The 12958-nt window shown below is 49.2% G+C and overlaps 2 protein-coding genes across 2 annotated transcripts; both read left to right on the top strand.

The window, feature by feature from the left end:
* Positions 1-25: 25 nt before the first annotated feature.
* Positions 26-3243, top strand: FSST1_012191 (uncharacterized protein; the record flags this gene model as incomplete). The annotated part of the gene is made up of 2 exons (XM_083235395.1): positions 26-854; positions 914-3243. The coding sequence occupies 2 exons, from the start codon at positions 26-28 to the stop codon at positions 3241-3243; spliced, it is 3159 nt and encodes a 1052-aa protein (XP_083081887.1).
* Positions 3244-10384: 7141 nt separating this feature from the next.
* On the top strand, positions 10385-12673 carry FSST1_012190 (transcription factor domain-containing protein; the record flags this gene model as incomplete). Its single annotated transcript, XM_083235394.1, has 4 exons — positions 10385-10849; positions 10977-10986; positions 11042-11128; positions 11178-12673. The coding sequence occupies 4 exons, from the start codon at positions 10385-10387 to the stop codon at positions 12671-12673; spliced, it is 2058 nt and encodes a 685-aa protein (XP_083081886.1).
* Between the last annotated feature and the right edge of the window lie 285 nt (positions 12674-12958).

The raw sequence follows: 12958 nt of genomic DNA, 5'->3' as shown, positions 1-12958 counted from the left end.
TGCACAAATCTCTGACAAGCTCAAAATGCACCACCCTCCAGGCGCCTTGGACAAGATCAAAAGCAAAAAGTACCGTCAGCCTGGTCTGCCAGATAGCACAAGATTGGAAGAAATGCATTTTCAACCACTAGACGAATGCATGGCCTATTCTAATAAAACTCAGTCAAGCCACGGAAAACGTTCACCGATGTTCACGGGCAACATCCCGCAATCTGAGCCACTTGCAGGCGCAGATCATCGGAAGTTGAGCCTTGATGACAGCAGCCATGAAGCCTCTCCTGCATCCCAGGCCCTTCAACAGAGTCCAGGACAGTCTATCGCGCAAGACACCGAAGAGTCGCACGTTCACCAAAAAGAGCCTGAGACAGAGGATGTCCCCCAACCAGTGTACCCGCTTGCGAAACCCCGGATCTCACCCATGGAATACGCTCGTATGTACCTATTGGAGAAATCCAAGGCCTCACGCGAAAACCGACAGTGCGAGCTTCCGAGACCTGACATGCAGTGGTATTGGACCCCTGGATACAAGAAGTTTATCATTATTCCTCGAATACCCAAGATAATTCGACGCGATCTGGTTTCTGAAGATGCCTATTCTGTTCCTAATTTAGACGTACAAGAGTGTAACAAAGGACAAACATCAAAAACAATTTCACAAGGAGAGGACCTCATCGGGCTCATGCGTCTATCGCTACACCTCGGAAAGGATCCTGTTCTCCTTCCTGTTTTCCCGGAAAATCCAGATCCCAAGGGGAGTGATGAGGAAATTCCTTATCAAGGATCCAGTAGAACGATGGAAGCCCCCAATTCTATTGATGTGCGCCAAGGAAAGAATCTATTAATGCCACACCGAGGTAATCTCCGCTACCACCATAGGAACTCAATGTTTACCGCTCAGCACTGACAGAGACAGGACCGGCTGGAGGCAGAGTCGAAGATTGGCGGCCAATAGGCGAACATGAAACGGAAGTAAACGATGAGGGATCGGACGCCACGACGCCAGTTGGTGCTAGTAGCAATGAGAATACAATTTCTCAGTCGAAAAAGGCCACAGGAGGAGATACGCCTGCGCCTAGAACCCAAGCACCTAACATTCATGACGAGCGTCGTAGCCATATAACTGCAGAAGAGCTCGGCGAATGCTCTTCAGGATCACGCAAGAGCTTTGAAACAGTAGCCCAGAGAGAGTTTTCCGACCAAGCAGATGTGAAGGTTGAGGATGATGCCGAAAACCTCACACTCTCAAGACAACTTTCACGCGTCTGCGCAAAGGACATGTCAGTTTTGGACTTTGCCACACCAAGAAAAAAGGGTAAGACAATGGATCACACTCCAAGCCAGTTGAATACTATCTTTGGTCATAGTCCGCTTGCTCGCTTCCCCATAGTAGTCCAGCCAACTGACCGATTGACGCCAGGGACTCTCACAAAGCGTGTCGTTGACAGTTCTGGTGGCCAGCTCCTCTATGAGGATATTCGGCAAGCTCAGCTAATTCCAAGTCCCAGTCCCAGTGATAAGCCCCTTCGAGGGTTGAAAGCAGACTTATGGGATATCGATACAGAATCGATGTTGTCTGAACTCAAACCAGAGCCGCTGCAGATTAACCGGCAGAGACCACGCGCGAAGACGGACGATGATCGAAGATGGTCGAGAATGTTTAATGAGCTGAATGCCGATGTTCCGTCCTCGCTTGGGATGATTGGAATCAAGACCTTACTCAATCCTGATAAATCCATGGACCATGAATTTGCTGTTGCCGATAATGATGACGACGACGACGACAATACGGTAACGGAAGGTGATCGTACGCCACGTGCTTCGGGGGCCATGATACAGAACGTTGTAAACGCAACTCCAGCGCCCAGAGGTCTTCAGAGGTCCACGTCGACAATCATCACTCCCACGCAGCCCAGCAGAAAACTCCATCACCAAGCTTCATACAACTTGGATAATGTAGAGCACTCTGGATTCACGCCTGAACATCGCCAGGAAAGTGTCACCCAAGGAACATTTCCGAGATCAGGCGTAATGCTCAATCTCCACGACACTCAAGCACGCCTCGGATATCCCCTTCGGGGCCCTGAGGAAAGCCAGCTCAGTAGAAGCTTGGACGACACAACCCCAAAGGCCAAACATTTCCACGGTATGTCTGAAACAGACCGACACAAGCAGAATTCGGTCAAAGAGTGGGTGAAATCTATCGCGATGACACCGCGAAGACCCAAGATTGTGTCGCATGCCAGGACCGAAGACAAAAGGGATACTTATACATCAGGCGCTCAGATAGCCTCGCATAAGACGTTGGATCAACAGAATGCTCAATCTCTTTTAACAACCTCTACACGAGATTTCTCTCGATCTCAAAAGCTCCAAAAACAGCGATTGAAGCCGAGAGATACTCCTAGCAGCACGCACCCTTTTCCGAAACAAGAGTTTGATACACAAGGCCGAGCTCAATCGCCGTTTCCTCCTGCAGGAGAGCAAAATCTTTCTCATCGCAGAACGCCATCCCCAACAGAACAACGCACCATTTCCGTTCCGTGGACGCCTTCTTCAGGAATCGGTAGCGTTGTCCGCAGGCGGGTGCGTTCTGGTTACAGCACACCGGGAACACCTCGAACACCACGAACACCGGCTTCCCCTCAGTTAGCCTGGCGGCCGTTTGATAACGACCAGCCCGAACCACCTTGCGTTTCACCTTGGTCTTCGAACAATCATGAAATCAAGCGGGACAGGGAGAAGCGAATAGCTTTCTTCCGTGAAAAGGCAGAACTTGAGTTCGAGGAAAAGCAATCTCCCAAGAAACCGAGTTTTAAAAGCTCTTTTGGGAGCACTATTCTCGGAGACCGCACGAATCAAGATAATTCAGCCTTGGACAATCGCATGAGCAATGAAAGTCTTGTTACTTGGAGGAACTTCATCCAGGACGCCCCTGAGCCACTCTTTTCGTCTCCCCCGCCACCCGTACCACCGCTTCCCACCGAGTCTCAGTTGACCCTTGCCCTCGGCCGACTTCAACAAGCGCAGACGCCATCCAGGGCTGCTGCAAGTGCAGAGACTCTCCCCGTTACTTCTTTCCGGGCCAGGAAGCCTCAAGGACTCAAGGTTGATACGGACTGGGCGCGTAAAGCAGACCAAGATGAAGCACGAACACCGAGTCGAAACGCAGGAATGAAATCTGTTAGTGGAAGAAGCAGCAGAACTGCACTCCGTTTAGATGGTAGGCAGATGGGTCTTGGATGAGCAGCGGCGGAAGAAGAGCACTAAGGCAGGGGACGGGATGACGAGGTCATATCGCGACGCAAGAAGCCATGAAGTCGTATTTTGAGAGCTTGTTGTCTACATGTCTCAGGGTCAAGCTATTCTGTACATAGGCTACAAAAGTGACATCTGAATCACATTGTGAAGGTGCTTTACGCATTTGAGAACATCTGTATTTAGCTACCACGGTCACTCACCGACTTGAGTCGAATTCAATACAGAGAAGCCAAGACTTTACGAAATCAAAATGTTTTTCATAAAGTCTGAATCAAACTCTAGTGCCACACAACCAAGGGTGGAAGGAAATACACGAGTCACTTCAGATAGCTCAATGCAACATCAAACGAAGGATGCGAAAGAATGGGACCTGTTGTAATCAATTGCGTAGCCAAGTTGCCAAGCATTTTTATCGTTGTGATTGAGACACGTTTCTCACCATGACACAATCAGCATGTAACTTGCAGGGTCTTTGTTATCATGAGCTTCATCAAACACCATTCCCATGAGCACATGTTGCACACTGGACCACATTAACCATCTTTTTCTGATTGCGAACCGAGTCGTATCATGCATGAATCACGGCGGTACTGCAGAACATGGAAAGCACGCTAGAGATCACATCCATCATGCCTGGAGAGGAAGGGGAAAAAAGAGCTTGAGACAAGCAGCGTTGCAACACGTACGTTCGTTCACACTGGTGCAGCCACGCTATACCACGCCAGGGATGAGACTCGTTCGCTTCATCTCGGCATAACACACACACAGCATGGAGGGTTCTCCCATGCCAGTGGTTTATCAGAGAGTGCCCAATCTCTTTGCCAATTGAGGATACGGAATACTATCGAGGACATGGGATACAAAGGTAGTTAGGTCGTTCGCTTGATAGAAGACCCGTGACGACGCACGAGACTTGGACTCGAGCGACATCGAATCACCTGCAGGCAGAGGGAACCCAAATCTACGAGATCCCCTTTTGGGGAAGCCATCTGGACCAGTCAATTAACGTCTAAAGATTTAAATTACAAGCTGGTGACCAAATGCCGAGCGAGTCAAGAAGCCGAATTCCGGGGAGGTGTGGCGTAGTAGGACAGGACAGGACAGGACAGGGGTGTGCTTCCAGACATTTGAGGCCAAGAAGAATAAAAAGAACTATTTGATATCAAAACGTAAATTATTATACCAAAGGGTCATCGCGCAAGGTTAAGTGATGTCGATTGAGTGGGATAGTACAGCGCTACAGCTGGTAGGGTGGTATTTCCCATTGCAGTCTCCATTGCTCATCTTGATAATGGCGTCTTGTGATGAAGCCATCCACACATATCAAAGGATTGACACACCGCTCCCCACGAAGCCCCCCACTTGTCGTACGCCCATCACTCTTCTGTTTCTCTCATCAACAAACACCATGACACGATTTTGCTTTGAACAATAACCAGCCCCGCCTTCAAATGGGTATCCGTCGATCATCTCCAGCCTGTGCGTCTGGGGTATGAGATGACTATCAATTGATTACTTCTCGATCCTGAAAAGGTAAATATCTCACCTCGGGTTTCGGTTAATGCCCGAGACGCCTTATCTCTATTACAGACTTATTCGAATATAGCCTGTAGTCTTCGTGTTTTCGGACCGTCGGGATCGGTCCTGACATGACGCGCGCTGAAAACAACACAGAGGTTATTAAACATCTTGGTTTTGATGCAATATGCGCCAAATCGGTTATTGCAGTCCTGCCGAGAAAAAGGGTCCTAGCAATCTGCCAGAGTGTTGTTGATATGCCTCAAAAAGTAGGATTGGACTAATTGCTCCGGTCATGGTCAATTTAGGGTGACCTAGTAAACCCGCCAACACCCGGTCGAATCTTCTTTCCAACGTTGGATGTTCCAGTATGAGGCCGACACATTCCAGGATATCCATCACCTCCTGAATATACCAGTCGTGGAGTGAGTATAACGACCTCCCCACAACAAAAGCCTTGCGGGCTTAGCTCTTCTCCAACATCTACACCATGCAAGTGGTGGTTGGTGCATTGAAAATCATAGTCCGTGCATGCCATGTATGTCGGTTTTGTTAATCCCGAGCAACGTTTTACCCTGAGTTCTTGCACAGAAAAGGCGAGCCTAATATCAGAGACTACAGCAGGCGATGCCCAAAACCGTCAACGAAATTTGCAGCAGAATTGCAAAGGAATATGCCCTTACCGCTAGCAAACCGTAGCAATTTGCTCATGTGGTCTCCCAGCAGTGGAGGATCTCCGAGTCCATGCTTCGAATCGACGCCATGTTGAACCAAAACTGTGATTTTGCATCTGAGATGGCCGCTCATCTCCATGTCCCTGTTCTAATCGAAGACCGTCTCACCGCACATCTCAACTTAGGGCCTGGTTCGATTCATGGCGATCGTTACCGGCCCGATAACGGGAGATCTGCTAGCGACTATGTGGCCTGAAAACCTCCTTCTAGGGGGATTCTATGCGCACGGGCTCAAGACAGGAGAGCTTCATGTGGGCTTTAATTCCGTGACAAAATGCGTGTGGCACAGACCCGTCAGTACGTACAGCCTGGTGGTCATTAATCGCCAAACGAAAAAGCTCTGTCAGTTGACGATAGCTGGACCCTGCGTGATAAACGGCGAGCATAATCTTGCGCTCAGCCTGACCCGCCTCCAGGTGTTCTAGCCCGCTCGACCCGCGCGCTTGCTGACGACTAGGCAATAAGAATCCCCAGTTCAGGTGGTCTAGTGGTATTTTAATAAGGCCAGCAGGGTACGTGGAGTTATTGCTACATACATGTTCTCCGGCTGGGTACCGAGATCCAGGTTATTGATGGCAGGAGGGATCGCCAGGGTCCTCACGATAGACTCGTCTAGGTACGAGATATTCTGCACGACAGCAAAGTAGTACCCGGTCCAGACCAATACAGGTGCAATACAACTTCATGTGTGTCAATGCTGCAGGCCCGCTCGTCCACTTCCATGTGAAGAATCCGACTCCAGCTCTTTGTTATCCTCCAAAATAGATCCGTGAGCTCTAAACACGATCACCGTGCACCAAGAACAGCAGCTGAGCTGGTATCAGGGTACCAGAATCAACAAGAACATACTGCTTGTACCTGTACCGCGGAAGCCCTTGGCTTAGCGTGATAAGGTCGGTCAAGTCTTTTATTTAGAGCTAACAGATGGCGTTAACGATGACGTCTGTTATGCCAGATGCGCACGTTTTCAATTTGTGCTAACGATTTGGTTGGTCCCATCCATCTGTCCAGCTGCTTGGACTAGGGAAAAGACGGGAATCAGTCAGCGGACCGCGTCTCAGCCGGCGCACCGTCGAACTCAATTGTTGGACATCGTCAAATATCACATTGCGCCGTGTACCGGCGGTGTAAAAACAGACGAATGTTATCGACGGTAGGCGTCAGGCAAGAATGCAATATGTCTCTCCAGAGACAACTCAATGAAGTATTACTGCGTGTCAGCAATACAGTCAGGTCTCCCACAGTTTTTTAGCTCAGCCAGGCTAATCCAGAAAGGGAATGACAACGACATCCTAAGTATGAATGGCGTCGCATACACTCGCAATGCTTTATCGAGATACTTGTTGACGCGGATACCGAAACTGGTAGTTTGCAATTGAAAGCTTGAATATCTCCTGAGGGCTGGCCGAGACATGTTGCGTGTATAGATTTAAATTGGCGACGAAACTGTGGTGTCTTCAAACGAATCGCCAAACGATACGTAGAATAGTAACAACAAGCGACGCAAAGGCTTACTCATTTAGGTAAGCCGAGTCATGTACACTCACACAAGAAAGGGTCAAGGCGCTTCCAATCGACCGAAGAAGGATCAACAAAGTGCTCAACTGATCGAAGCATCGCCCAAACATGCTCTGGAAGTCTAGGAAACCCAAGTCAGAGGACAGCGCGAGCACTAGGAGTTTCAACAAACTGAAAGCGGGCGCAGGCTGAGTAAAAACTCATCTCACTCATAATAGATTCAGGGGCTTGGCTAATTCCTGTACCTTCTAATAAACATAAGCCGATATTATCAGTGACTTGACATGTCAGCTTTCACTCGCTGAAAAAGAATCCTCGTTTCCGTATGTCCCGCTGCTTTCGAAATGATGCCTGACAATTCGCCTTGCTCGAGGCTAAGCCTTACGTACGAGCTGGTGTGGGGGGCAAGGTTGGTGGCCGGATTTTACTCTCTCGAGTTGTCAAAAACTATCGATGATAGCCTTTCGAATATAGGACAAGCGTGTTAAGCTAGATTCATGAGAGTGATCGCGGCCGACTATAGTAACAATGTCCTAGGAAATACGTATGTCGAACAGGGGTCAAGGTGAATACATTCCTGATGATCGACCAACCTAGACAGGCATTGTCTCAGAGGAAGTATGCTTTGGTCACCAAAAGGTCCGTGAGTAGGCGGCTGGCTGCGGAGGATGTGAGCTGGGCTGGCCATCCCTACCCGTTCGGCTACAGAGCACGTACCACAACGTAGAGAGGCAGAGTCCCTTCGCAAAAAAGCAAAACAGATGGCAAAGGCTGTCGAATAGTAATGGCATCAATATATCCGTAGAATAGTCCAGATTTTCCTCATTGATAGAGTCGGCGGTTTTTTATGTGTAATTTGTGATCGAACTTACCGCCAACTCTGTTTCGAGCTCAACCTGTCAAAGCAGTATAGTACTATAGCTGCCCACGCATTGCCTTTCTGTCCCAGAGCTCAGAATACCTACCTATTCAATTGATTCTAGGCCGTCGATTTCCAGCATCCAGAATGGCGCACGCGCTAGCAGCGCATTGCAGTAGTTCAATGCATCTATGATACTGGGTGATGCCAACATGGAAATACCATGTCAGTCAGCTTGCTCCGGATGGGAAAGGAGCCTTGGAGGTTCGCCAGGTGCGGACATACCATTCACAGTAGTGTCTCCGCTACTGTATGTAGGCAAATTTATGCTAACGATAAATGGGCGAGTCAAATGTGGCAGCCAGGGATGCTGCTGTAGAGATTCTGCAAGACACAAGGCCGATGCATTGGGCTGGCGGTCTGGATCAACAAACCTAGGCAGACAAAGCTGTGACCTATTTTTGTCAGTAGCGGGCGTCATAACTAGTAAGCATATCTGCGGATATTACTGCGTCAATCGATCCAATATTCAAATGGTGATTTTGGTTGAAGAAATGCTTGATGCAAGAGCTGACTTGCCCAAGCTTTCAAAGTACTAAGATAATCCCTGAGGTTGGTAGGTACTCTCACAGTGGGGGTACCTGCTAGGTGGGTAGGTACCTTAGTAGGTAGGTAGTAGGTAGGCAGGGGCTGTGTGGGTGAGAGAGTACCTTCCCTCAACACAACCTACCACGAAGAAGGATGGGACGGCAGGTGCTTTTCCATGCCTGCCTCATAACACACTGATCTACATTGTAAATCACGTATTCTGAAATACAATAAACTAACTGCATAGGTATCATTTCAATCCAATTCATCCGCTGTCAACCACCATCGTCTTTATCCGCCAGAACAACCAACCGCACCGCCTTTCACAAATCAATGCCCTCAATAGTCTCCCCACTCAATCATATTTTCACTTGATGCCCAAAAGTCGGTCCCAATGCTACGGCACAGTATATGCATCTCGCACCTCCAACCATGTTCTCAACTCAACGAGGTTGAAACTTCTAGTTGCTTGTCGAAAGGATCAACGCTGAGACGTTCAATACCCACTAAATGCCACCCAACAAGACTTTCACAAGCACAAGGGACTTCAAATGATATCATGCTACAGCTTCGTTGCAACGTCGCCTGTTGGAGACTCGGGTTTTTATTTACTCCAAAGTTAGTCGGCACTTTGTCGTGTGACTCCAAAGAAACAGATCAACACAGTCGGACCATACATAGACACTGCTGCTCCACCTGTTGCGTGATGGCACGACTCGCTGCCATTGGTGTTTATAGGAAGAGAAGTCAAGCTGATCGAGATGCTCAATCGGTGGGTTCTCCTCATATCTCATAGCTGCAGTTGTTCGCAAGTCAAAACCCCTGCCCTCGTATCTATTTCGCTGACATCTAATACTCCGTAGGTATGGTATAGTACGATTCTGTCTGCAACACTCTAGTTGATCCAGAATCTAGACAAGGAAAGGTCCCACTCAAGCGGGCCTGCTGCGTACCCTGAAGCATCTCTGTCAGGGCCCTGGAGCCGCTAAATCTACAGAGGGTGGGTTTACCAGGCCATGTCCTTGTCCATCTATCCATGTCCTCCATCGTCGTTTGATGGAGACATTCGCCAAGATTCAGTGTCCTCCACATCTCATTCACCATGGTCGTTGTCCTAGAGCTACTATCTAGGTGGCTTAGCCCCCAGTAGTTAGCCCCAGCCATAACAGGGTCTGGACGTGACCATCTCTGGAATCGGGCGGCCTGAGTGACCCTTGACGGGACCGAACAGTACATGTTGGTTGAGGGCTGTCAAAGGCCCCTGCGAACGCTCTCACCTTGACCTTGACTTGGCCATTAGACCATGAGGCCAACCTGATCGCTAGTCCGCCGCAACTGTGGGGAGATGGAGTCGACAGGAAAGACAAGCAGAAGCGAAGGGTTCCAGTGCTGCATCTCAGAACTCCTCCACACCTTGACTTCCAAATAAGACCTCTCCACCCACATACATAGCCCCTCCATTCTCCTCACCTTTCCCTCCCTTTCATCTTGCCAGTTTGGAGCCGTCGTCTGTCCTGGGCGACTAAACGAGCTTCGATCAACCGTTGGTGTGCTGGCGTCGAGGACTAGTCCACCCTAACGCCCACCGCCACCACCCTCTAGTCTCCACAGCTTCATGCTGGGTCGTCACGTCCAGCTTCTAGTTAGAGACTATACTACACTGTACTGTCCCATACCATACTCGATCGGCAAGCTACTTTTGGTTATCTATCTGAGCCGTTACCGCCAGCCTCGGGACCGTCGTTGCAGTAGATTGCTCTCTCTCAACTCTTCTTTCTCATTCCCAGAGGGGCAAGGTCATAGTAGTCGCTAAATGGCCCTCGAATATTCATTTGGCTTTTCTCCATCTGAAAAGAACCTAGCCTGGTGCGACAGACATAACATATCCCCCGAAGAGTCAAATAGCATGATGCCACCATCGCCTTTACCAATGGAGTCGTTATGGATGTCTTCTATGGCAAACCAGCTACAACCAGGCCAAATATCACCTTTGAGCGGAGGGATGGACAATTCTTCCGCGCCAACAATGATTCATTCGGCCTCATCGTCTTGTGCCGATTCCTGGAGCACGGAGTACGTCGACCGAGATGATGCTGAGATGGACAATAGTTGGGAACAAGGATCAGACGACATTCTCACAATCCCGAAGCTGGAACCCATCGAAGATGACATTAATATGGATGACCTCAAAACTGCTCCCCTTGCACCAGCTTCCATCGAATCCGCAAGCACCGATCCGAAGCCGAAACGACCACGAGGAAGACCAAGGAAGCACCCCCTGGCAACCGCTGTAAGCACAAGTAAAGTTACAAAAGGACGATCAAAGACCGGCTGTATTACCTGCCGCAAACGCAAGAAGAAGTGCGATGAAGCTGTAAGTAGTTCCCAGAAAGATGGTTGGTGTCACGGGCAAGAACGAGCATGTCTGTCCATGTTTAGTCTTGTTCAATAATGTGCCAGCATGTTATTCAAGTTTGGGTTAGGCGGCTAACATCAAGCAGAAACCACGATGTATGGCATGAACAAACCAATACAATTTCGGCATGGTCTAACATTCTTTTACTAGGCATGAATTGTGAGAAGAACGCTGTCGTCTGCGAGGGCTATCATGAGAAACATATATGGAAGAGTGGTAAAGAAAAGGCCGAAGAAGGTGAGTAACCGTTGGATGTGTCAATCCAATTTGCTGACAGTCACGCCAGAGCGCTTGCGTCAGAAGTCACTGCCAGTGATTACCATGCAGCCCATATTTCATGGGGTCGAGACAGTGGAGGACAAGGTCTTCTGGAAACACTACATCACCCATCTAAGCAACGTCCTGACCGTTGAAGGCGAGGCCAAGAATGCTTTCAAGGACATTATTCTTAACCTTGCCAACCAACACCAAGGGCTGATGCACTCTATTTTGGCTGTCAGCAGCAAACATATTGACTGGGACACTCCTTATGGTGGCAAGCTTTTAGCAGACCATCCTCAATCAAGCAGAGAAGCATTGCAACAGCGAGCAGACTATCACCACGACGAATCCATGAAACGACTCTACGAGGATATGGGCCGGCCCCTGGATAAGGATGATCCCGAGTACAAAACCATTCTATCTGCAAGATATGGACAGATGCTCTGTTTACTTCTTCAGACCAGAGCAGATGGAAACCCTCGAGGTGAACACCGAGTTCATCTTCAGGCCTATCAGACTTTGATTCAGCACTCCCCCCCTGAGGACCCGGCATTCTATAATTTTATTACCGAATTCTTTCAGTACCATATCTTTGCTGATGACCTCTTCTGGCACCCCGAAAATATGACAGCCCGATTATCATCAGAAGACTGGGAGCCTGCTTCCCCGATCCAACCACCTCGGTTATTGGGTGTTGGTGACGGTCTCTTTCAGTACCTTTCTCAGATCACAACCATTCGAAACACGATCCGAGCCAATATAGCAGCCGCCGTTGACCCAGTAGTGGATTACACCAGCTTATACCAGGCTGCTGAAATAGATGCAGCCATCCGTGAGTGGACACCAAATTGGCCATGGGGCGATAGCCGTGATCGAGTCGGGCTCCTTTACAAGCAAATGATGTGGGTATATCTCTTTCGGACTATCTACCCACCTTCGGTGTCCTCAATGCGCCGTTCGACGTTTAGCACATTACCTGTTTCAGCGTCAACTTCGGTTGCGCGTCCACCACTGCCACCACTCAGAAGGGCTTCCATGATGGCCACAGTATCAGGAGCCAACGGAGCCACGGGGGTCTCAGATGTTCACGTGGCTAGCAGCTGTCCAACATCACGCAATCCTTCGAGGACAAGTTCCATGCACGAACAGGACTCTTCATGCCAAGAGAGAGCATCTTCACCACCACCGACCCGAAGACCTGCATATCACGATCGCCGCATTACTCTCGCAGTTGAAGAGTCGCTGTCCATTTTAGAGTCCTTCAAGCCTTCCGATCCTTCTCAGACTTTACTCCTGATACCTTGCCTCATTATTGGCACCGCCTGTTTCGAAAGGGCTCAACAAGAACGTGTTCGCAAGGCTGTCAGGGCTGTTCGCGGCTACACAGGTCTCCGTAACTGTGAGCGTGTCATGGAACTACTTGAGAAAGTATGGGCCTTGATGGAACAAGGTGACTGGGTCACTGTATGGGACTGGCAGGGCATCGCCCGTCGGATGCGTCTGGACTTCACCTGCGCTTGAGCTTTCACAATAACCATGACAGATAATCGAAATGCTTGCTTTGGTTCCTTCTTCAAACAAACCATTAGCACGTTTCAAGGATACAGTACCTCGTGCGATTTTACTTATACACATAATATTTCAGAACCGAAGCTCAGAATGGCTTTGTGGGGAGGCCTCGTGTCGTTTATTATAGCGAGCATACTGTCGACATCAGACCGATAGGATTTGGGTCTGACGATTCGATGGGAATACGGCGTTTTTGTTTTCGGCCGGCCGTGCTTATTTTTGCACGGTTGATCATTA

Source organism: Fusarium sambucinum, chromosome III (genome assembly GCF_050947815.1).
Source record: "Fusarium sambucinum isolate potato_lamoka chromosome III, whole genome shotgun sequence".
In the NCBI taxonomy this organism is placed as follows: Eukaryota; Fungi; Ascomycota; class Sordariomycetes; order Hypocreales; family Nectriaceae; genus Fusarium; species Fusarium sambucinum.
The sequence above is the reverse complement of the archived record's forward strand: the minus strand, read 5'-3'. Positions and strand labels throughout refer to the sequence as shown.